The 26,120-nt window shown below is 40.8% G+C and overlaps 1 protein-coding gene across 2 annotated transcripts in view; it reads right to left on the bottom strand.

Moving 5' to 3' along the window:
- The window catches only part of CHM (CHM Rab escort protein), a 53,299-nt gene extending 27,600 nt beyond the window's left edge, over positions 1-25,699 (bottom strand). Inside the window, exons 1-8 of one of the 2 annotated variants that reach the window (XM_068204571.1) lie at positions 25,573-25,699; positions 15,741-15,807; positions 9,957-10,029; positions 8,703-8,827; positions 4,604-5,045; positions 3,390-3,506; positions 2,617-2,737; positions 120-345 (exon numbers count right to left, since the gene is read on the bottom strand). In XM_068204571.1, coding sequence (XP_068060672.1) covers positions 120-345; positions 2,617-2,737; positions 3,390-3,506; positions 4,604-5,045; positions 8,703-8,827; positions 9,957-10,029; positions 15,741-15,807; positions 25,573-25,621 — 1,220 coding nt within the window. In that variant the 5' untranslated portion in view covers positions 25,622-25,699. The remainder of the gene's footprint in view (positions 1-119; positions 346-2,616; positions 2,738-3,389; positions 3,507-4,603; positions 5,046-8,702; positions 8,828-9,956; positions 10,030-15,740; positions 15,808-25,572) is intronic. The other variant, XM_068204570.1, reaches the window with a different exon arrangement.
- Positions 25,700-26,120: the final 421 nt, after the last annotated feature.

Raw genomic sequence — 26,120 nt, 5'->3', positions numbered from 1 at the left:
TACTACAAGCTGCATTTGTAATACAATGAAAAATGTTGCAAAGTATTATCCTAGTGAATGATACCTCTCACATTACAAGGGTTTCCTTTTTGGAATATGTCTGGGTAAGTGAGGCTTACCTGCAGAAGCACTGTGGGATCTCTCCTTGCCCATACAGAGGGAACAAAAACGGGGTGTTGCCATAGCGGCCAAGGCACTGCAGGAATTTTTTTGTTGCCTGAAGACCTTCCAGAGTGCTGCTCTCAGTCTCTGACACCATTGCAATGGAGTGAAGGATGAAGTGCTGCAAGCTGGGGGTCAACTTCCGTGTCTGGAGGAACTGAGCAAACGTGCTGCTCTCGTAGGCTGAGGGAAAAGCACAGGAGGCACTGAGCACTTAACATCTGCACTGTCTCCTGTGCTTCCACTCAAACAAGTGCTTTTGGATTCCAGTAAACAAAAGCAGGTGAGTTTTTCAACAAACACCTTGCTGAAAATGGGTCATCCAATCAACGAAAGTTAGAAAAACTACTCCCAGAAAGTGAGTTATCTCAGAACACAGAAACACCACTCCATTAAAATATTTCAAAATATCACAAACCCATTTTATGGGTCTTCAATGCCATCACCTATTCATTGTTAGACTTGAAATGTGATCTAACTTGACCTGTTAGGCTTGATCTAACTCCATTTCCCAATCCTGAGAGAAAAGTGAAAAACTGTGAGCAAAAATCCATTGAAGTGCCTTGGGATGCTGTGTCCTGTAAATTACCCAAAATTACCCCAAATGACACCCACTCCAGAACAGGACTGCTGCATCCACACTGCCAGTGCTAGAGCGGATATTTATGCTCAGAGAAGCCACTCACACAGTGCCACAATCCAGAGATCAGAAGGTGCAATATTTCTTTCAACTGGATGACTTGCTGGCAACAAATATGGATGAGACAGAGCAGAAAGGGATCAAGGACTCCATCTTCCCTTTAAAATAATATTATTGCTGGCACATTTTGAAATTCAAAGAAACACAAGTCTTCTGGGAGATGTTTAAAGCACATTGGCATTGATGTCCTCTGAATAGCTTTAGTCATCTTCCTAACTGAAAGATTTTTTGCCAGGAAAAGATTGTATTTAAGCAATAGCGTACTTCCACACTATTGAGAGATCTGCTCTTATTTCAGTCCTGGATAAATTCCTAACTAGTTCAGAAACACTTCCGTCAGTGCAGAGACCAGTATTATCAAGCTATATATTCTGTTCAAGATTCAATCACTGCTTTTTTACAAATGTGTCTTATTGCTCTTTGTACAGCCATGCAGAAAGTCATAAAATGACAGGGTTTTTTTTTTATTTTATCGTTCTAAAAACATTCTCAAGTTTTCCTCACTTCAAACTTCTTATATAATTCCATATTTTACAGAAAAAAAGCTTTAAAAAAATTCTTCACGCTCATGAACTCTTCCTATTAAAAGTCTGCCTTCCCACGAATGCAATGATCTCATCAAGAGCAATTTTAAATTTCTGAAGCTTTTACATTAGCCTAATCTGACTCAAAATATTCTCAATTACTTCTTTGGCTATTTTAAAATGTAGGAACAAAATCTGTTTAACTGTCTCTGGAAGTAAAATAAATCTAATGTTATTTAGGTACATGAATCAATGGATTCATTTAAAATTGATATGGCATCTCCTTTTTTTACTTAATAAATTTTCTAAATACCACCAATATCCTCACTCTGAGCACCTCCATTTCTTCCAGCAGCAGCAAACTGAGATCACCTGTAATCAATAAACCACTTCAGCCTAATGAGATTTTCCCCCTTCAGGATTTTCTGGAGTTCATTACAGACACTCCTTTCCTTAATCTTACCAGATCTTGATACTGTTTTTCTCTTGCATATGTTTAATAATTTTCTCTGATGTTTGTACTTCTCTTTCCTCACTGTTTCTTTTTGACAGATTTTTCCTCTTTGCCTTAGTTTACTTTTAGACTCCAAGAACTAAGGACATCTCTTTATTCTTTGTACCCTGAGGAGCACAAACCCAAAGCACCTTCCTCCTGTTAAGCTGGTTTCCCTCTTTGACCCGCTGCTCGTTATTCTTCACACATTACAGCTCAAATCTATTCTGATTTCCTCTCATCTAAATAAGCCAACACTTGATAAAAGCACTTTGAACTTGCCCTTTACAACTAAAGAGCATTAAATTACATTCACTTCCATAGTTAAAAAATTCCATTTTCTCCATTTCTGATTTGTTGTAAAGCATTGTAAAGGTTTACCTAGTAATCAAAAAAAACAGACAGAACATTCAGATACATCACATTATTTTAAAAAATACCTGGGGGAGGGGAGAAAAACACTTAAAAATGACAAAAAGCATTTTGCAACCTTGCTGTAATATATAATTTTGCTGTTAAAGAAAAATGTAAATAATAAATGATGTGGGAACTAGAAGAGCAAGTGCTTAAGTAGAAGAATTTAACACTGTAGTGAAAAGGTCACAAAAAGGTCAAAGCATACTTTAAAAACGAATCTGTAAAAATAAACCACGTGAAAGCACAGGAGAGCTCTCAGAATTGTGCCTCCCTGAAGGAACTCCTCAGAAGGGAGTGTGCCTTGTTCAGTGAGACACTACCTTGGTACTCCTCGGGGTGCTGTTCATAGTCCAAACAAAATGTCAGAAATTTCATAAGCATTCTCTTCTCCACCATGGTGAGCTGTCTGCTGTTGAAGACATCTGCTCTAGAACAAGGCACCTGCAAAGTATTTTTTTATAATTTCAGATACTTTCCACACTCTGAATGAAAAAGCATCAAGCAACAACAGCCTGATTAAATAACATACTTCAAATTACTGTTTTCAATTACAGTTATTTTCTTACATATTTATTTCCCCAATTTTCTATTGTAACCAAAGACACCAATTTTCCACAATAAGAATATCCAAAAATATTTTTTTATTTCCCTTCAATTTCACTTGCATCTCTAACTGCAGAGATAATCACTAGAGTTTGTATTAACTGTGCCAGTATCTCCTGTTGCCATTATCACGCCGACTTCTCTTGTATGCAACATAAAGACAAGTCAAGTCTATGTCAGAATCTTAAAACCTAAAATCTGTGAATCTTTAAGAATTAACTGCCAGTCAATCATGGCCTAAGCATTTAGCCTGTGGTAAAGATTTATGTCAATATGCTGGACTGCACAACTTTATTTTAGTTTGGTTTGATTTTATTTTAGTATTTCTATATAACACATACAAACGTCTTTTCTTCCAGAAATTAAATCAGAATCATAATTAAGGAAAAAACACCAGCTTCTTGTCACAAAATTCTCAAAAAACCAATTTCAAGCTTCTTGACTTTCAGAAGAAGAGATGAAACACATGCAGCACATTACTTTCTGGTACCTGTTCTACTTTCCCTTCTCGGAAGGCGAGAACTCGCGTGGCGTTTTTGAACTCAGCGTATCTGCTCACGTTGGACTTAATGAGGAGCTCAATTAACAGGCCCCGGGAGTAAAGCAACTGCAGAGGGAGGAGAAAGGAAGTGGTGGGTGAAGAGGATCAGTGAAGCACCCAAGAAAACCCTCACCAGCTGCTCCCTAAATCACCTGAACCAAGAGGCACCTTTTCCACAGGTAAATTCCATTACTCCCAAGCTAAGGTTCAGTCATATATAATTTAATCTTTCTAGAAGCTACATATATATGATGAAATACAGAAGGGCCAGAAATGTAACTATGAACTGAAAATGTTTGTCTGTATTGAAAAGTCTCGTGGTCCTGAGGAACAGACTTTGCAAGATCACACAGGAACTTTCTGGATAAAGGTTTCCTGGGGCACCAACGAGGACACTACAAGGAAGCTGATGTTCCACTTCCAGGGAAACCCCAGCACAAACTCCCTGCCTTGCCCTGCTGACCACTCTTGCGTCTGAATTTCTGGGATTTGCTGCAATTAACACCATGTCCCACAGTGGGACAGCCAGAGTAAAAAAAGGATACCAAACAGCATTATCTGCTTAACCACCACCCACTGACTGGTGTTCAAGATGTCATTGCAAGGATGCTTGGAAGTGGGATCCACATTTGGAACACAAAGTTTGCAATAATGCATTTTGTAGTGTCTTCACAAAGAATTGAATGAATTATTGACGAGAGTTTCTTTTTCAGTTTCCAGAGGTTTGAAAAATCTTCTTAAGGCACAATATGTAAAGTGATACATTCAACTTTGAAAAAACTTCCCTGTGCTGTAAAAACCATTTTTATCTTTTTAAAAAGATAAAAAAACTGTATGCAGATTGCTCTTTCTTGTTTAAAAATATAATTTTTTAATGGTACTATTTAAAAGGAGAGATCTTGCTGGTACTACCTAAGCGCTATATTTCATGACATTTATTTCAAGGCAATATTCCTGAGCTGTGTCTTTTGATCTCTTTAGTTATAGACCACTTAGGGACACATTAAATAGCTCATGTTTGTTTTAAGGGTAACAATTCTTACTTCTCAAGAGTGGCTGTTTTGCCTCAAAGGTGTTGTCTCAACGTGAAGGGTTTTAAAACAAATTTCAGCATTTTAAGCAAAGTAAATGTACTTACACAGAAAGAATAATTCTGTTCCTACCTTAGAAACTAAATCAATATTAAACCTTCTGCCTTCTCTGACAATTTGGGAATAGGTGATTTTCTTTGGTTCCTGGGCAGCATTTTCGGAGGGTGCAGCTTCCGTCTTTGCCGGTTGCGGAGCGGAGTCGCCTGCAGCCGTGCTGGGAGCAGCTCCACTGCCAGGGGCTGCCCCATCCCCTGCAGCTGCCTCAGAGCCTGGGGCCTGCTCTGCCCCTGGGCCCTGTGGCTCCTCTCCAGGGCTCTCCCCTGCTGGATTCTCTTTCTCCAACCCTGGAGAAACCCCCTCTGCCGCTGGACTCTCCTCTGATCCCAGCGGAATCCCCTCCACTGTTGGACTGTCCTTCTCCGGCCCTGGAGAAACCCCCTGGGCAGCAGGGTCTCCAAACACAGGCAGCTTTGGCAGTGCACCAGCTTCTTCAACACCTTCAGCTGAATCCTGACTGATTAAAAACACAGAGGGGGAAAAAGAGGGGAAAAAAGTCTTTTTGAAGAGTCTTAAAAACTTGTTTGAGGTTTTGAGTCAGTGCCAGAACAGAAACCTCAAGCATTTCTAGGAAAAGCATTAGAATTTCTTTATCCTGGCCCATTCAGGTGTTCCACCCACTAACAAACTCTGGTTCCTTGGCTGCAAAGCTATAATTCAAGAGAATTGAGGAGAAAAAACACCAACAAAAATTTGAGTTTTTACTTTACATATACTCAGAAGAATGAAGGATCTCAAAATTAAAATCAAGACCCACATGATGAAACAAACACAGCTACATAAACAACAGAAATTGAGTATTTTGAAATAAAACCAGTAACTTGACCAGGTGTTCCCTATGGATTAAAACCCATGAAGCTGAAAAGCAAATATGCATTAAGGTCATTAAGCTGAGATACTGCCCTGAAGAAAACAGACAAGCTTTACACAACTGAGCTCCTCTGCAGCCAGGATCCCAGCAGGGCCATTGAGAAGCAGACCACTTGGACCCAAAGCTTCAGTAAAACTTTCAAATTCCTGTTTCAACTCTGCCCTTGCATTCTAATGAGTTGTTCAAGCAGCAATGCTGTTATGCAAGTGCTCCAAATCCATGCACAGGGGATGAAGGCAGCCAGTCGCAGGAGGGACATTCCCACATAACTTTCACTCCGCACAGTTCATTTCCTTTCCACAACATTTCTTTAAAATTCCCTTTATAAAGCATCCCTCCCCTTTTAATCTCATCTACTCGTTTTATGTTGAGCTTCAGTGACACCTCCCTTAGAAAGCAGGACTTTTGAACTTGGTTTAGTTTACACTACCACTGAGATGAATCAAATCAGTGTCATTGTAAGTGAAAGGAGTTCAGCAACAATTCCAAACCATCTTTTTATCTTTATACCACAAGCCATTAATGCACCGAATAAACAATTTAACCTTGGCTGAAAACGAATGAACTATGATTGTAAAGGTGACCTGCAAACACAGATTATTAACAGGATGGTTAAAATTCCCAGAACAGCAAGGAATTACTCAGCATCAATACCAAAATGCTCCCTCACACACCTGCAGCCTTGCAGATGGAACCAGGGGCAGGATTTCTGTTCAAAAAGGAACAAAAACCTGGTATCATTTAAAAATTGCTCCTCGTTTATGAACTCATGGAGCTCACATGGACTCATGGAAAGTTTGGAAGTGATCTCCCAGCCTGGGCACGGTCACCAGGAAGCACTTAAGTCATGACTGGGGTAAAATATTGCCCTGGGAAATACAGGAACTGCTACAAGGAAGCACTAATGAGAGAAGGCTGTTTCTGTGCATTAATTATGTCTTTTTGCTTCAGATTGCCAGCATTAAGTAACTATAAAATATCAAAGAGAGGTAAGTACTTCATCAAATGTTGTTCAAAAAAGTAATCTCTGCTACAAATAAAAATGAAAGTCAATGAACTTTTGGGGTTCTATTTGGATTTTGAGGGTTTTTTAGGATTTTGGATTATGGTGTTTGTGAAAACTGCAAAAGCTCTTGCCAGTACTTCAGTAACTAAGAATGAAGCTTTTATTTAACTCATCCTAAACCTTTATAACACAAAATTTCAGAATAAGATTTTCTTTCTAGCTTCTCCCAATCTCAATGAACAGTTCACCTCATTTTAAACATACTTAATACTTTTTTATATCAAAATCAACTTGGATTCATAACACACTGCATTTTTCTATATCACTCTGAAAAGCAGTGTAACAGAAATATTTACATATTTTAAATCTCTATTCACTTCCCATTAAATAGGTAAATCTTCATTATTTGCAGCTTCACACTTTTTATAATGAGAGTCTAAAAACTGTATATAATCTAAATTCATGACATCCTTCCTATAGGACCAAATATCCCTGAAAAATGTAAGAAACTGTCTATAAAAATGACTCAAATTGAACTTCTGTACAGACAATTCTTCTCCTAATTCAGAAAAAAATAATACATCTGCAGACAAATTGTTGTGTAGATTTAGAATATTATCTTCCACCATTCATCAATTAATGGTACTAACAAAGGAATATCTTAAAATGAATGTGTCTTATTAATGCCTTGTAACAGCAACCCCTTCAGATAGGTCAAATGAAAAATTGCCAACCAGCTGGTTAATTTATTCAGCACAGGTGTTCACTATTTATTTTTCAGCCATTTGCCTTTTTTCAATCCAGCTTGTTGTAGACACAGTATTCTTTCCCTTTGATGGATGCACTTTGTTCTAAGGCCATTCATTTCAGATTTGCACTGTGTATATTATACTGCTACCCAGCTGTTTATTCTTTCAAAATAGATGTTTAATGGTTACTTCATAGGAGTTACAAAAGTTAAGCAAAAACAACAGAATCTAGGCAGAACATGTAAATTGTCAGAAACACAGTAACTGACTCTCAGAAAGTCTGAAGTTCTTTTGGAGAACTTTTTCTTTGCCAGGTTTATTAATCTTATCCATGTTCTTTGGGGGAAATGTGGGTTTTTTTGGTGATGACCCCTAGCACTGTACTGAGCTAAGCTGAATACTTAAAAGCTTAATTTTACCCAAGTACAATCTCACTTCTAAGTGTGAAATCTCAGTGCTAGGGGACTCATTTGGGACCCAACTATCAGTCAAAATTATACACAAAGTTAAAAGACTATGAAACCTTTCCATCCGATTTAATCCTGGTTCTGAACATTGTTTATTATGACAACAGGGTGACAATTACAATATCCAGGTGCTATTGCTTTAAAATAAGCATTACATTTTAGCTGCAACCCAGTCAAGCACCATTACTGTGCGGCACTGAACCTTGGAAGAGTCTCAGTCTGTGACCTTCAGATTGCATTTATGTAATTCACACCATTTTCCCCCTACTTATGATGTTTACAGAAAGAAATCTGTATTTCTCTATGAGTATGTGTCAGCATTTCATTTAGCTACCTATGGTATTTTCTTAGGGATTCAAGGTTAAACTTACAGAACTATCTCAAAGAATTTCCTCTCAGGAATTCTGGAGAATGCTGAGTACAAAATCCAGAAGGTAAAAATAATAAATAAATAAATACACAGATCAGTTAGTTAAATTTATATTCAGTGGATTTAACTTCAGTAAGTTAAATTCATTGCATATAAAAAGGACAAAGGGCAAATACTACTTTCTCATTTTACCACAGAAAGTATTTCATAGTTACAGAACTGTTGTCCATTTGTGTTCCTGTTCTTTTGTCTTTTACATGTAATTAGGGGTTTAATTTTTGACTATGAGAACAGCAGCTTTTAGGCAAATTAAGAATGGAAAAATGTAATTGATGGCAGTGCACAACTGCCTACTACTACTAATATCTAAACACAACTCTTCTGTTTTCTACTCAGAAGTAAATCACAAACTCACACCGTTGGCCAACAAATTACACTGCGCCCAGAGAGGTCATTTAGGAAGGATCAGGTTGTTTCAGTGAATTGATTTCAACAAAGCACAAGGACATGAGAACATTTCAGAGGCCAGGGTTGCTTTTTGAGACAATGTGTAATACGGCAGCATGGTGAAACCCCTAAAACCAAAAGCACAATATGATCATTTACCCCAGGCATACAACATTGTTCATGAATTTCTACATTTCTACTTACTCGCCAAAACAGAAATCTTCTACATGTTGAATAGTTTTATCCTTGCTGCTAAGAGGAATTGCTTCTTCATCCTCAAGGATCAGTTTTCTCCAGTCCTCACATTCATCACTGAGATCTGTCTTTTGCTTAAAAGAACAAGTATAAAATTACATATTGTACTGTGCAAGCTGTTCTTGAACTATAAATCTCTGCAGACACAAATAATATGTACCATCTAAAGAAAAAAAAAACCTCTTAACTGTCCTAATGTTTTTTTCTATTTATATTTTTTGAGTTAAAACAGAGCTGGTTACTTTATCACACCATGCCAACATTTGTACTACAGCATGGGCTCTAGCAATGTGAAATATAGGCTTTAGTAGAGAGATGAATGTAACTTGGAATACCATCTCCTAAAAGACAGGTTTGCCACAGCCAGGGTAGCTCCAGATTCCGTGACAAAACTCTTTGAATGGAGACCATATGGAAAAACCTGGTGATCTGGGGGATTGCATTAATCTGTGCACACAGGAATCTGTAAATCATACAACACAACTCATAGGATATGAAGCTCTGAGCAAGTGCCCTGATTATGCCAGGAGGCAGCACAGTGTAAAGAGCAGGCGTGAGACTGAGCTGAGAAACTTCCATCTTCTACGGCCCAACAGGCTCCGAGCATTTCCGTAAATAACAGAGCAGCCATTTGCTAATGCAGCCCTAGTGCTCCATCTCCTGAATAAATATCCTCCCTGGAAGATTTCTAGTGGACTGCCATGAATCAGATAAACTTTGGTCATTGAAAAATATACTATCAGCATTCATCTTTTTGTCCTGGTTTCAGGACATTTCAATGGAAGGATCCAGCACCCACTTTTCTACCTCTAAGGAAGAATCAGCTGAATACAAATGAGAAAAACAAAAGGGCTGAAACATCAGAGAGTGGAAAATAATCAAAGAGGAAATTGAAAAGACCAGATTATCATAAAGGAACTGAAACAATGGTGTAGTTGCTTCTCTTTAAGCTCAAGAACCCAGAAGTGTGGCTGAGCACCAGGCTGGTCTCAATCAGATTGACAAGGCAGCACATCAGAGCCTCAGACTGCCGGGCCAGAGGGGTGAGGCTCAACCAGTAAAGCTGCGAACTACAAACTTCTTTGATCTGTCAAATTACCAAAGAGCAAAAGCAGGGAGGTAATTTATCTTGAAATAAATCATGCAAACAACAGAGATTCAATGTTAAGGAGGCCTAAAAGAAACAATTTGGGAAATTTTTACCTGATTTTCTTTAATCCAGGACAATAATCCTGAAAAACTAAAGCTGGCCCAGTTTCCACCATAGTAATTTCTCCTGTAAAGAAAAAAAAAAAACAAACAAAAGGAAAACTTGTTGAACAAGTAAAACAACTTTCCCAGATTTAAAGAAAAAACAACCAAGTGCGATACATTCAAAACATTTTACATGGCAAGGTTTTTCAGATGCAAAATAGATAAAAATTATTATTTTGCAGCTCTTAATGAAATGGAAAATTTCCATTTTCCTTCTTGTATGCATCTCTGACCAAACACACTATAGTCCACAATGAAATTATCTGCAGGGTAAATAGATAATGCTGAGAACAACACATGGGATGGTGTGAAAAAGAGGAAAATAGAGATAATACTTCCTTTTGGCCAAGACTGGCTCTCTTATCCATTATGTCAAATACAGGAAAGTGCAATTTATTGTTTATTTACTGCTGACACAATGTATTTTGCCTATTACAGGCTGTGAAGATGCTCTGGCAAAACACTTATTGAACTGCATGTACTGCAGGTGGAGCCAAAGGAACTGATTTGTACAAAGTGATCATCCTTCCCTGAGCACTTCCCAGTTTCTATTTACCACCTTCTTGCTTGAAAAAGATTCTTTACTGCTTTTAAATCACAGAAAATTAATAGTTCTGCTGTTAATCAAAGAAAGTCTCTGCTCTCTCTTTTTAAAATTTCTCTACCAATATTTCTCTAAACATCCGTTGGATTAGTTGGCTTTTGTTGTCATGCATAGCACATCTTAAATATTTAACAACTCTGAGAAGAAAAATAATAGAGCAATTACATTTTAAAAAGTCACCAGTCCTTGCAAATTAAAGTTATTTCAGGATTTAACTCTGTTTTCTGGCAATGTGTACTGGCACTTCAGAAGCCTCAAAGCTACCAAAAATACCCTCCTGAACAGATAGCTAATGTTATTGCATACACTAAAAAAAAAAAAAAAGTAGGGAGGAAGATAAGGTTTGCATTTTAAAGAATAATGTGAAGGCTGTTAAATCAATCTTATCATAACCTCCTCCACTTTTGAATTGTAGAGATCAGTGTGATAACAGTGAAAAGCTAAATTCAGGTTAGATTCTCCTGACTAGATTCACGATGGGATGCTTTTGACAGGGCTTATCTGCACTGACAAAGACTTCATCAGGAGTGTCAGCCCTGCTCAGCACCAGAGGCTGCTGCTCTGGACCACGGTGCTTACTTAGCATATGAAGGACAGATGTCTGCTGAGCACTGCCTAATTGCTCCTGACTACAAACTGACCTAAAAAAGTCTTTCAGCTCCTGAAAGGCAACAGTGAAGAACATAAATAGGACATCTTTTGCAAAGACAACAGAATCCAGCATTCACTGAATAAAGGTGGCTCCAACAAGGCATTGTGGTGTTGCAGGCCCTGAACTGGGGGGACTGGGCCCTCAGCCTGCAGTGTGGGCAGCACTGACAGCACAGCTCCTTCTGCACCTGCTTCCAAGCAGGAACCCCAACCCTCTGGAACAGGAGCTCATCCTTACTTTGTGTGACTGACATGGGGAGCTCCAGAGCTGCTGCTGTCTGGTATCACACACAACACCAAGCAATGAGCATTCAATCTATGAAATGCCCAATTCTGTGAGATTTCAATCTGTAGAAGACACTGACAGTTGCATGTGATAATTTCTAGCTTTGTTTAAGCTGTCAGTGGTGCAGGGTAATTTTTTTCATGTTTCTTCAGATTCTACAGAATAAAAAACTCAATATCCATGCATTATCTGTCATTTCTGGGATTTCTAAAAACCATGGCTGTGAAGATTTATTTTTAAGGAAATGTGCTGCTCTGGTTGCAAGTTTCTTGAATATGGAATACAATATACAGCTGTTGGAACAAGCAATGCCATGATCACAGAAATCCCAGAAAAAAACCTGCCTAAAATTAGGAGTGGGTTTCTTGAATCTACACCAATATTAAGTCATGCATATTTAGACTATTTAAAGTTAGAACTTTCAGTAAGAGAAATTAACATTACTTTGACAGAAAGTTACGAAAGTTTGTGAGCTGTCAGACATCCTCCATGTGAACATTCAGCTTGGTTTTCCTTTGAAATTATTTGTTTCACCCAGTGTTGAGGCAACCCCGTGTGTTCAACAAAGCACTGCATGACCCTGCTGCGGAGCCCCATCCACTCTGAGGAGCTGGCACAGCCCCTCTCCAAGGGAAAATGAACCACAGCTGTCCCTCCTTTCCTCTTGGGTCTGAGCACCCTTCCCAAGCTGGGTAATGCCACCTCAAATGTTCATCTCCTCAAGTAGCAACTTCCAGATTTTTTTTTATCCTGGAATTTTAATTAGTTTCACTGTACTGCATGATGAATCAGGATTGCTTAATTTTCTCATCTGAAAACACTACAGAAGGAAGACGGAGCAGACATGATTACTGACATAATGAGCAAAGTTTATAGCAAGTCTTGAAGAGGAATTCTGAGAAGAGCTGACTAATGGTTTTACAATTAGGACTCCTTTGTAACCAAATATTTTCGTTATAATTGCCCTGAAGATGAACTGAGGAATTCCTTTAAGTAAGGGTCAAGACCAAAGCCTAATTAAAGCTAAAATATTGTCCCAAAATATCCAGGCCTCAGCTCATCTCTTCTCTTGCTATATTAGCAAACTACAAAGATAGATATTATCTCCCTTTTTTAGGGTTATAATCCAATTATTCCCTAACTAAGAACAGGAATCATTTTGAAGGTGTAACAGCAGAGGTGGAAAACAACTTTTTCTACCAAATTAGAGCACAGATGTTTTCCTTCACTACCAAACATTATTCCCTAAATTATATTTGCTCAACTCCTCCCGTGTTACCTGGATTTCACCTAAATTACAACACTGCTTCTTTCCCTTCACCTAAATTACAACACTGCTTCTTTCCCTTCACAATTTTCAAATCTCTAATCTGCAGTTCAGAGCTAACAGCAGAAAAAAGTTTTGCAAACTTTTGGAATTGTAGCTAAAGTACAATTTTAACTCTGCAAATACCTTGTCTCTTCTCCTATGCTACTTTTTCTTTTTTTTCTTCAGTTACGAGGACTGAAATAATTGGCAAACTCCAACCTGGAACGCTGAAATCACAAATTGTTTCTGACTGATTATCAATCTCAGTCTGAACCAAGAAAATATCTAATGTGCCCTTCAGCAGACAGTCTGCAATTTGACAAACTGGACACTTGTGAAAGCAGGAGATTCCCCATGAAAATGGAAGACCAGCAAAAGCATTTGCTGGCTGGTGCCTGTTGGGGAGCTGGCCCTTGCCAGGCCACAGCCCCCACGGTGACACTCAAAGCTGCTGCTGCCTGCACAGAAGCTGCTGATGCCTCAGGATTTCCCCCAAGAGCTGCCTCAATGTGTCTGTCCTGCATCTGATCTTCCAGAAAGAAGTCCTGACCCATCAGAGCAGCTGTCTTTTGCACAGGAAGTTACTGCCACATCGATTTTAAGGATCTGAACACAAAATGATTTATGTTTCAAACCCATAAAGTTTCCTGTGCTACCTATTAGTGCACAGGCAGATGTATTAAAGATTCCCAGTCTGGCCCAGTGATGGTGTTTAGGAGCTGCCTGGCTTTCGAGAGGAGGGGTTGAACCCAAACAGCTCCTGAGATCCTTCAGGAAAAGGGTGGGTGATGGTGGCAGTCACTTGTGCTACATCACATTATATCCTGGGATATGAACATGACCAAAGGGAATTACCGTGGCCCAGCTGAGACCATGTTTTACTCTCTAACACCTTTGCTGAGACTGTATCCTAAACCAAAATAAACAGAAAAAAGACTTTTTCAAAAAAGCTTAAAAGATACCTGAATTAACTATTTTTTGCCAAGTTTTCCTTATTGAAATTAAATAATTTCCTTATTTTTTCTTGCAAGAAATTGACCTGCTTAGAGAAGCACCTGTTTTGCTCTCTGGCTGCTGTACTCCCACAGCTCCCTCACTTCCCAGCTGTTAAAGGGCTGTAAAAGGACTGTATGAACACACAGGGTCTATTACAACATATATTTTACAAGTTCTGAAAAAAAAGTGAGACAAGTTGTCTAGCAGGAAGTGGAACAAACTACAGAAGGAGGGATCTTGGACTGGGGGGAGTATAGGAATAAGGTCCAGCACACTTCTGGATGCTCAAATAAAAAATCTTGGACACAAGGAACACTCAAGTGCTCTACAGGCAAAGTATTGGCAAAAAATAAGAAAGGTAACAGGTGTAAAGAAGCCAAATATGCCCAGTTTGCTCTATTTCTCACAGAAGAGAAATTAAAATTCTGCATCTAGACCCTCCTTTGCCTTTGAATAAAATCCAGTATGGAAAGATAAATAAGCCAATGAGAAAGAATGCAGACAATAAAACTGCAGCCTACAAATGCTGTATTCCAGATGCAGAATATTAAATACAAAATGTAGCTAAACATACCTCACCCCTAACTGCCCCATCCTCAGTAACCAAACCGGTGCATAACTACAGATACAGAACTAAAAGAGGCAAATAAACAACAAAGGAGCAAAAGCAGAAACTTGAGCAAGTGGTTAGGAGAAAGTCTTTTGCATGTGCACAAATAGTACAGGAAGCATATTCACTTTTAGTCTTGATCTACCTTTCTCCAGCAGCTTCAAATTTAAACTAAGTGCCAATCTCCACATTTTAAATTGCAAATTAATTTTCTAAATCATTTAACAAATATCCTTGAAATCTCACATGTCAACAGCTCATTAATATCTACAGTAAATGTAGCTCTCTGAGAAGAACCACAGATTTTATGTTTATTGAGACAGATAGCTGGCACAGAGAAATAGAGCTCCTTCAATTACTAGTTGGCAGAAACTAACTTCAGTTTAAAATCAGTCTACAGCAATTTATGGCAACACTGCAGTGAAGTGACTATTTTGAATAAGATTAGCTACTGCTGATGGCAATGCTTGGACAGTGTTTATAAATCAAACTCAGAACTCAGTATTTTATAACAGGCCACTTCAAAACTATCTCCCATAATCACCTATGCAGTATATTATGATAAATGCAAACATGGCTGGAGATTAAAAGTAATAAAATAAGGTACACAAGGTAATGAGAGCAAGTAAACTATAAACAAAGACTTTATGCATGTATGTGTGCCATACCTGGTGCCTGACCTATCTCAGGCCTTTGTAGGGAACAACAGATTAATCAAAGTAGCACATCTAGCACAGCTATTTCAGTAACCCCAAATCTCACTTCGTTATACACTGAGAAAAATTTTAATTAATAATTCTGATCATTTATGAGGGGAACAAGTTATATTGTTAAAAGGTAATATTCATCGTAACTAAAAACAAGCATGGATAACAGAAATCAAAGTTCCAGTGGCAAATACTATTACAGACTTTGATAGCCAATGAAAACAGAAAACTGAAATAACACAAGTTATTCTCACAAAGAGAATGGGATAATTACTGTCAGGAATGAGAATCAAGGGCACTAAACCTGTAGCCATTCCTGCCTGATGCAAAGAAGGAGCCATCACAGCATCCTTCACCACAGCACTGATGTTCCAAATGCCTGAGCTAGCTTCCAAAAACTGCCTGCTCTATTGATGGAAATAACACCCCCAAAACAAGGCAGAGACAGAAACATAACATTACTTGGTGCCAGATGAAGAGACAGGAGTCCTGCAGCCCACACTGACAGAGACACAGAAACCCTTCCAGTCAGTTTAGCTCTCAAAAGGGGAAATTACTGCAGTAACTTACGAATCCACATGAAGAACTCTCTGACCACTTCTGGCACACGCTGCTGCAATAATGGACTCAGGCAAACCTGAAATGACACGTGCAGTTTTTAGAATTTAGCATGCCATGATATATTAAAAATTGCAATAATGGTAGAACCTGATCAGAAGAATACAACTCAAACAAAAGAAATTTTACAATGTGAGTCACTGAAAATTTTAACAGTCTCATACTACTAAAATAATGAACACTATTTTGTGCTCTTGAACATTTTGCTGACCCTCTTAAATGCAACTTTAATTTTTTTTAATAACTCTATGGCACATACCATGTGCAAACACTACTGAATTAAAGCTTGGCACCAGCATCTTCTCTCCACACCCTGCCCGCATAAACAGATTGAGTAATTGCCAGCACAATGATACCCAAAGCTTAGTGGGGTGCTCTGTAACCACATCCTTGGTAATGTGGACAGGTATTACCTGAGGGCATTTCTGTGCATTTTTGTTCACTTCAAAGTGAACAAAAAGACTGTGATTGTCCTTAGAGTGGTATCCCTATCAAAATCTCCCACGTTATGCAATTACACTCTACCAAATCAGTATGTTTTCACTATATTTAGAAAAAAATGTAGCAAAAAAGCATACCAAAAGGCTGTGATACCTCTACCAGCAATACATGCTTGGAATGGCACAGGATCCCACTGGAGTTCAATAAATAAATAGGGCTGTTCTGTAATGTCTACTCCCACTCACCAGATTTCACATGCCCAGTTAAATGCCTTGGATTCTGGAGCAGGTTCAGAAAAGCAGGACAGCTCACCAGCTAAGCTCTGTAGCACTAACTTCCCTCAAATCTCTTTTTCAATTATCTGTTAGCTGTTTAAGCAAGTAATTCAGGAACAGCAATTAAAATTCTAGGGACTGGTATTAGGAGACACTTAGGCCATGAGATTTAAGGAAGTGAAAGGAGTGTTTGGCTGATCTGATTTCCAGCAGCACCAGAAGCAGCTGCACTGGTGCAACTGCAGAGACAGACCAGGAAGGGGAAAAAACAGCAGTGGAAGGGCACAATCTACTCTGGCTCACTCCATGACAAACATCATCTCCAGCAGAATTCCAGGCCTGTGCTGTCTATTCCTTAGACAGAACAGTGCCTTCACCAACAAATAAACCTTGCAGTCTAGAAAACATCCCCTGGGAGCTGGGTACACCAGACTACAGTTTCACCAAATCTTCAGACCAGCAGAGGCCAATACAATCATCAAAATAAAGAGGTGCAATATCTGCCCTCATCATCTGCCCCTCCTGACCTCCTTCCAAATCAAATAAATGGTCGGTTTTTGGGAGAACTGTTCCATGGTGTTGTCCAAAAGTACAAATGTTTGTATCAGTACAAAGAAGGAAGTGTAAGACAGGCATGACAAATTTTCCAGGAAAATAGCTACAACTTCCTTCCAAAATTTCTGGTTTTAATGATTATTTTTTTTATGGATTAAAAAAAAAAATCCTTTTCTGAATTGATAAAGCAGAAAAAGTGAAAATAGTTTTGCGCTGTTGATCTTCCATAGCAAGTGAAGGTTTAACACAGAATTAACATCCAGGGGCAGAAGGAAGGATGAACACTTGCAGCAGTTTCTGCGATGTTTGTTTCACAGCCTAGAAAGGCCAAGTCTTCCAAGCTGATTTTTTGGAAGCAAGAGCTCAAAACACAGACCATTGTGACCAAGGAGACAGGGAGAAAATACATAAGTGCAGCACACACTTCTGGACTGCCATGAGACCCTGGCTGCACAGAGACAGTATGTGAGAGCTCCACATTCAGCTGTCCTCCTGTGTTTATATATATGGTTCATTTCGCTCCCTCTATAAACTATCTGGAATAGAATCTACAACTACTCTTTGTTTGGAGTTCCCAAAAAAGCTTTTCTTTCCCTCATTGGGGCACAGAGAGCATTACTCTAGAAATGGAATTGAGAAACTTGTTTCTCCTTCCTTATTGATAAAAGCCACTGAGAAAGTGTTGTAAAACATCACCAGTGCTGCCTGGCTGACCTGGGCCGAGTTATAGCTACCAGGGCATAACTGATTGCTTTAAGCTTGATCCAATTGATACTATGTTGGAGGTCTGTTCTTCCATTAACCTTGGATGAAATTGTTCCCTGAATTAGCTTTCTTGCTCTTGAAAGCTGGCATCAATTTTCTTCACCAACCCTGTGCTTCTAAGGCACTGTGGTCCCCCACATACCCAGTGGTAAGAGTGGGAGCGTGGCTGGAAGGCGAGGCCAGCACATCCCAGCTTTTGGGGAGACTCCCAACAACCTGCTGGAACAGCACACCCTTTGCTCTTGGGTGACAACACCTTAGGAAATCCAAGACATAAATAAGACTGTCACATGGCACCAGTTTCTGAATTCTCTTCTCCAACAGAAACAAGGGCACAGGGAAAAGAGGAAGCTTTGTCAAATGCAAGTTACTCCTACGTGTGACCTGTCCTGCATGGTGGTTACTGAACAAAAGCCTTTTCCAAGAAAGAGGGTTCTGGACAATTACAATATAGTTATTGTCCTTCTCTATCTAGGAAAAAAAAAAAAAAAACTAACTTGGAAAAGCCTGCTTAGAAAAAGGGCAATTTATGAAATGACAGTATGGAAAGCTGAACTGCCTCTGACAGGACGCTCAGAGACTTGTGCAAAATAGGTCCCCTTCAGATAATTCAGTAACAGAGAAATATGTGTTTTTTGAAACTGTTCTTACTAGGCAACAGCCTCCTGATCTGAACTTTGATTTCTCAAAAGCCCTAAAATGGATTATATTCAGATTTTGAAATGTGTTTGGTTCCTCACTACAAGGCACACTAGTCCTCCTGCATTTGGTTTCCCATTGGAAAGAAACAAAGTGGCAAGCAGAATGCATTGTAACAATAAGCAGCTCTAATTAAACAAACTAATATGGTGGCATGGCCACTTCAGCACGCAGAGGAAACCAAGGTTTGTACCAATGTTTCTGTCCAACGCCCTGGGAAGTACTGGGAGAGATTCCAGGACTGCCTCAGAAGAAACTGTAGGCAGAAGGAGGGAGGGAGGTGCCCAGCCGGCAGAAGGAGGGAGGTGCCCAACAGGCAGGAGGGAGGTGCCCAGCTGCAGAAGGAGGGAGGGAGGTGCCCAGCAGGCAGGAGAAGGGAGGGAGGTGCCCAGCTGCAGAAGGAGGGATGGAGGTGCCCAGCAGGCAGGAGGGAGGTGCCCAGCTGCAGAAGGAGGGATGGAGGTGCCCAGCAGGCAGAAGGAAGAAGGGAGGTGCCCAGCAGGCAGGAGGAGGGAGGTGCCCAGCAGGCAGGAGGGAGGTGCCCAGCAGGCAGAAGGAAGGAGGGAGGTGCCCAGCTGCAGAAGGAGGGAGGGAGGTGCCCAGCAGGCAGGAGGAGGGAGGGAGGTGCCCAGCTGCAGAAGGAGGGATGGAGGTGCCCAGCAGGCAGGAGGAGGGAGGGAGGTGCCCAGCTGCAGAAGGAGGGATGGAGGTGCCCAGCAGGCAGGAGGAGGGAGGTGCCCAGCTGCAGAAGGAAGGAGGGAGGCAGCACAAGCACTGGGCTCAGGACAGCCCTGTGCTGAGCAGGAAGGTTTCTTTGCACAGGCCCCTCACTGCCACTGCCTGAGCACTGCCTCCATCCCAGCCTTCCTGGATACATAACAGGCAGATTCATCTCCATAAATCTCGAAGAGGTGCCTGCTGCAAGCTGACCTTGAAGTCTGCATCTGGTTGTTTCCAGTAAACTCTGACCAAGATAATCTCCATTACATGAATTTTTGGAGATTCCCTTTGAAACAAAATCAGCCATACTCTCGTTTTCTAGAATAGTGTTTTAGAAGTAAAAAAGAAACACAGGAATTAGCTGCACATTATTTAATTATCCAAAAACCAATTATATTTTTAGTTCTAATACAACAAAATTAAAGTTTGAGACAAGCGCTAAGGTGGAAAACTTTTTTTTAATTCAGTATTAAAGTCAATTAATTTCTGAAGTCTTAAAAAATAATGAAAACTTATAATTCACCTCTGTGTAATCAAAAATTAATTTTAGGCTTACACATTGTGTCTCCTGCTTAGCAGCTGTACTTGCTGCTCTAGTGCTGCACTGCCTCTTGCAGTGCCCCGAAAAGGACGCAGTCACTGCCCCGAGCAATTTCTAAACTAAACAGCTTCATGTCTCTGGGAGCATCCTTGTTCCTGAGCTGTCCACTGCAAACTGCTTTGCAGTCATCCAGATGATAAGTTTTTACGGAATTACACAAGATCCATCTTGAAAAGGCTTAAATGTTTAATTTGCTTCACTCCATCTACTAAATAAATCACAAGTGGCTTTTGCATAATATAAAATGTTGAAGGGAAATATATAAAAACGTTGGAACACAGACAATTTCAAAACAATCTTCTGGAGTCAGACAGTTAACCAGCTGCAATACATTTTGTTTGCATCTGAACTTCTAAGTAGAGAAGAGCAGCTGACTCTGGAGGAGCTTACTACAAAATACTCCTGGTGTGTTTTTGGTATATGTGAAATTTTAAAATAATTTCATAATTTAGTTGCAAATTAAAGTACTTCTTGTATGTAATATTTTAAAATAAAGATGATTAAAATTGATTCATTTTAATATTTACTCATATTGCAGAGCAGTATCAGAAAATACTTCTGCATTACAGAGTATGATATAAAAATGCAAACCCACTAAGAAAAGTAAGAACGTGTTACTAGTCAAGAAAGAAGTCACAAGTAAAAAGTTTCTTCTGCACTATAATTGCATTCAGTTACCTGTGTCTCATCAGAGGAACTTGGCAATGAAAACCATTCAATCTCACAGTTGGTGTAAATGGACATTATTTACAAAAGGAACACAAGCACTTGGGCTTGAAATAAAAATTTAACTTCTTACTAAAAATTATACTCACACCAAGCAATGTTCTCCAGCACAAACTACAGCTCTGAGTCCAATCTCTGGTTTAAAGCAATAGCAGCAGATAAAACAAAGCATTTGAATTTAAAGATCTGCATAGCAAGACACATACTGAGTTTTATTTTCACTCAAGTCGTCCAATACTTTCACTTCCTCTTCTGCTTCCCCATGGGAAAAGAGCTTGCTCTCCTTGCTCCTTACACATTTGTACACATGTCATGAAAGGATACTGAGGAAGTTTCTCCTCCTGCATCAGCAGCTCCAGGTAGCTCCCTGGAGCAGCAGGGGCTCCTCTCCCAGGGTGCTCTGGCACAGCCTGAGAGCAGCTCCTGCAGGAGGACTGGACCCACTGCCATTCTCCAGGCAGTGGAACCACATTTCCTGCTGGGATACACAGACCTGGCTTTCCACTGTTCCTCATTCAGACTGGAATTTCAAAGTACCTTACTAAGCCTTTTTCTAAAGGAGTTTTTCACCTTGATATGCAGATGACCTACTCTGTATTTTTCACAGTAGAGTCACAGGAGTCCTACAGGCTCTGATTCTGTAAGATCAGCAATATGATCTGGAAAAGCTGCAGAACACAAACAGGCTGAGAAGGACAACAAAGGATTCACAGAACAATGAGTTCTCCCACAAGAGCAGCCAGGGACACTGTGCAGTATCTGGGAAAGAAACCTGCCTGAGGTACCAGTGGGAGCCTAAACCTCCCAGGCAGCACCTCTGCTACACCCCAAAATCCAGACTGGAAGCCAGGCCAGCACACAACCCCTCCATTTTAGTCAGGTTAAAAAAATCAGTAAAGATAAAGGTACATTTACATGTGGAGAATACTGAAAAAAATGAAAGGGGGACACACAGAGAGGACACGGGACAGGACTGTGAGTCAGTGTTCATTTTGTTTGACATTTAAATGGACAGGCAATGACTTATATACAAATGATTATGAAACGTGGGTCTATTTCCTCCTTCCAGACATCAACATTACAAGTCAGTGCCACTGTGTTAGTCCACAATGACCACTGACGTCAAAAAATATCCATCTTCAGCTGGTTTTCCATCGAGCTTTCATCAACTTTAAATAGCTGCTGATATAAACCGAAGAGTGTGCAGTTATATAAGATAATGCAACCAAAATATCTGCCCAAATGATGTATTACAAAATATTTTAGTCACATTCTAAAAATATCCTGCAACAATAAAACTATTAGGAATTTTTTTTATCAATCTTCAGTGTTTACTTTAAAATTTGCATCTGTAATATTTGGGTTAGTTTACTTGTAAGGTGTATTTTTTAAATTGTGTTAGTATCTGGAAGTGATTTTTCCTAACACACAACACTTACATAAGATAAACATAAAGTCCTTACACCACTCCCAGCATTTCGAACAATAAATAATAGATTCTCCTGACAGGACTTTGATGACCTGGCAAAGCCCGAGTGCTTTCAGCCAAAATCATATGAAACCATAAATCACTCCTTATTTTATAGAATATTTCAAAATGGATTCCTGCTTTCTACCTTGAAAGTCATTTCATATGTTATTTATAACCACTGGAAACCAGAATGGAAAGAAAATTGCATAGCACTAGAATATTTACTGTGACTGCTTTTATAAAGAATAACTATTTTTTAGGAAAAAAATAGAATTACTGGCAGACAAACTTGTGAATACAACACCTTTCAAAGAGCAATATCCTTTACAACTTTCCCAGCAGTTAACACAGGTCTTGGGGAGTGTCAGAAACAAGAAGTCCAGACTGAATACAACCCAATTCACTGAAGAAATTCCAAGGTAAACATGACCCTGCACCTGTATCCACACCACTCTGCACAGCCACAGAGTTGCAAATCTTGGCACTTACAGGGGTTTCTGCCCTAAACTCAGCACTGCTGAATGTTTTGCCTATGAATTTTCCTATTTGACAACTGCCTGAAGACAAAAGGTCAGCCACTGACCCCTAGTTCTGCTTTTAGATCAATAAAAATCACAGAGAAGAGACCTTCCCAAATAGCAGACCTGCTCTGAGGACTGATGATCCTGGAGAATATCTGCTTTGGCCAAGAACCATCCAACAAACCCACTCCTGCCTGGCTGATGGGCAACTAGAGCACAGCACTGTGTTCAAAAAGCAGGGAAGCAGGGATATGAGAGACTGGAGGAGACAGGGAGGGGAGAGTGACTTCAAGGCTACAACAAAAAAGGAAGGAAAGCAAAACAACATCCTAACAGCTTTAATTCTCATATTGTGTTGGCAATCAAAAACCTCAAGATATGCTCATCAGTTTCATGTCATGAGATTATCCAGTTTTCTTTAGAACTATGGATGTCAATTCCATGACAGCAGCAAAACTTCAGCTGCTGTACCCACCAGGATGAGTATTTTTGTACCCACATCCACCTTGCTCTAAGCTTGCTCATTGAAGAAAATATCTGAGTTAAGGAAAAGGAATTTCTTCTAAAAGAAAACTTCCTTTTCCCATAGCAATATTGATGAATTAATTGCACCTAGACATTAACTGAAGCACTGATGACTAAAATTTAGTTGAGGCTCCATTTGCACTAAGCTCACTACAGGGAAACAGTTAAATGAGCCTGAAGTAAAAACAAATCCAAATCTTATGTTACCACTCAGTCTAATTACTAAATTTAATAGATGCCCAAGTTATAAAACCAGGAAAAGGCCACACATGCAGAAATTAATACAATTACTACTATGTATTAAAAATACCATTAAACACAAACATTCTAATTATTATGGTATGACAATGGCATATTCATAGGTACACTCAGCACTGGTGACAGCAATAGAAACCAGAGTTGAAGACTAGGCTAAAATATTCCCTCAGGAGTCACTTCCCAAAGAGAAGACAGATGAAAGTTCTACTCTGAACAATCTTCCATACTGAGAAATTTAATACAGATTAGAAATCCTCAGTCAGTCATCAGTGCTAATCACCACTTATGTATGTTCTCAGGAAAAAGGAATGCAAAGACAAAACAACTCCTAAAGTGCAGAACTCTGAGAATCTTGGAATTAGTTAGAGAAGTACTCTCTACAAGTGGGCAAAAAGGCACCCTTGAATATAAATCAACACCCCCAAATACAGCAATATTTCAGAGAATTTAGCTCAGAGAACTGCCCTCCTGCAACATCAAAGCTCCAATATCACACCTCACTCCAAAGCAGGGAAGATTGGGGTGGATGGCTGCACATGACCTGCTCTCTCTGGCACAGACAGTCCTTGTTCCCTTCATGGCTAGAGGAGTAAATAGCTTAACATTAATATAATTTTCATAAAACTCTGAATTTCTGCATATTTACCTCATGGCAGTAAATAATGGATCATCCTCAAAAATCACAAAAGTTACACAATGTTTAATATTTCACCCTTACAGTTTGATACTTCAGTTTCTCATTATTAACCAACCTCCTCACACACTCAAAATGTTCTCAAATCTGAGCACATATAAAAAATGTCAGATTCATTACTGCAAACCATTCCACAGAACAGGGTTAAGACACAGAAGGGATCTCTTAATTTGCTCAGGAACTTAAAATTTTCATTTTTAGCACAGTTTTGGTCAAAACAATGGGGGCAGTATGGTTTTATAATTACTCAAAAACTCCAGATATAAATCAGAAATCTTTTAAACAATTATAGATACACTGTATGGGGATTGCTTTTTGCTGCTGAAAACTGAAATCAGCAATTTCTTTAAGAAACTCATTCATTCTATTCCAAAGTGCTGGGAATCTTAACTCCCATGGACGTAATTTCACCGATCAGCAAACTCCAAAACCAGAGTTACTAATTTCCCATGGAAAACAGTAACATTTAGAAGTGCCTTCCCATTTGTGCTCCAAACAACACCCTGAGCTCTTTACAAAGGCAAACAAAATCTGACTGTAAATTTGGGACCTATAAACAGTGATGCACTTTAAGACTAGAGCTCAATGCTGAATTTAAGGCTTATCAAGACCAATCTGAACCAGGTCACTGCCACTGGTTTCTACAAACAGAAATGTATTCCAATAATTCAAGATTATTTTGCTACACAAGCACCAAGAATCTTAGTTCTGAAGGAGTGTTTAAAAATTTCTCTTGGTTTGTGAGGCTGTGGCAAGTTAGAGTGAGACACTCCAGGTCTCCATCATTATTCACCTGAACAGGATGAAGTTGCACAGGATGCAGAAAGTGCAGAAAGATTAGAATTAAGTGTCTGGAATATGCAATCATTCATAGACAAAGAAATGTGCTTTAATGAGAAAGACTCAGAAAGTTTTGTGTTATTTATAAAGCAGACGTAGAGATTAGAAAACTGACTTTGAAGATTTAAAACTACTTGTATTGCAGGATATGATAAAAAACATATTTTCAGCCTATAGCACATATACTGCAACGAGACAGCAATTCAACTCTTCAGAGGTATTTTCCCGCACAAAAGCAATCCTGACGAGCAGGACGGTATTTCGGGAGTAAGGGCTGGCAGGGGAGGCAGAGTCAGTCACACACAGTCCGAGGCACCAAAGGAGCCCCCGATCTCAGGCGTGGGGGCAGCAGGTTTGTGCCCGGTCACAGGGCCGGGGGTCCTGGCAAATCCCTCTCAGGGCCAGCCCCACACGGCCCTCCGTGGCAACTCCATTTCCAAGCAAATCTGGCCACTGGAGTGTGAGCAGCAGCCCTGCAGCGGGGCTGCGACGCCCGCAACGCTGGGGGGAATGTCCCCGCCGGTGCCACGGAAACGTCCCTGCGGGTACCTCAGCAGCCACTCGCACACCCTGCCCGCCCTCCCCAGACGCCGCTGCCGCCCCTCAGCCGGGGACCCGCGTCCCCCCGCCGCCCCTTCGAGCTTCGGCCCCTGCCAGGGCCGGCGCTGCCCCCCGTGTCCGTCCCGCCCGTACCGGTGCCCACCACCACCACATCGAACTCTGTGGGCAGGTTGTCCGCCATCTTGGGAGGCGCCGTCACGCGCGCGCCGCCGGCGGAAAGGGCGGGAGCGGCGGCGGCGGCGGTTCCGGCGGCCGCGGGAGGGAGCGGAGCGCTCCGGGAGAGAGGGGCGGCCCCGCGGGAGGGAGCGGAGCGCTCCGGGAGAGAGGGGCGGCCCCGCGGGAGGGAGCGGAGCGCTCCGGGAGAGAGGGGCGGCCCCGCGGGAGGGAGCGCAGCGCTCCGGGAGAGAGGGGCGGCCCCGCCGGAGGGAGCGGAGCGGAGCGCTCCGGGAGAGAGGGGCGGCCCCGCCGGAGGGAGCGGAGCGGAGCGGAGCGCTCCGGGAGAGAGGGGCGGCCCCGCGGGACGGAGCGGAGCGGAGCGCTCCGGGAGAGAGGGGCGGCCCCGCCGGAGGGAGCGGAGCGCTCCGGGAGAGAGGGGCGGCCCCGCCTGAGGGAGCGGAGCGGAGCGCTCCGGGAGAGAGGGGCGGCCCCGCCTGAGGGAGCGGAGCGGAGCGCTCCGGGAG

The sequence above is a fragment of the Anomalospiza imberbis genome, chromosome 14 (genome assembly GCF_031753505.1).
Source record: "Anomalospiza imberbis isolate Cuckoo-Finch-1a 21T00152 chromosome 14, ASM3175350v1, whole genome shotgun sequence".
In the NCBI taxonomy this organism is placed as follows: Eukaryota; Metazoa; Chordata; class Aves; order Passeriformes; family Viduidae; genus Anomalospiza; species Anomalospiza imberbis.
Note: the sequence above shows the minus strand (reverse complement) of the source record. Positions and strands in the feature narration are given on the sequence as shown.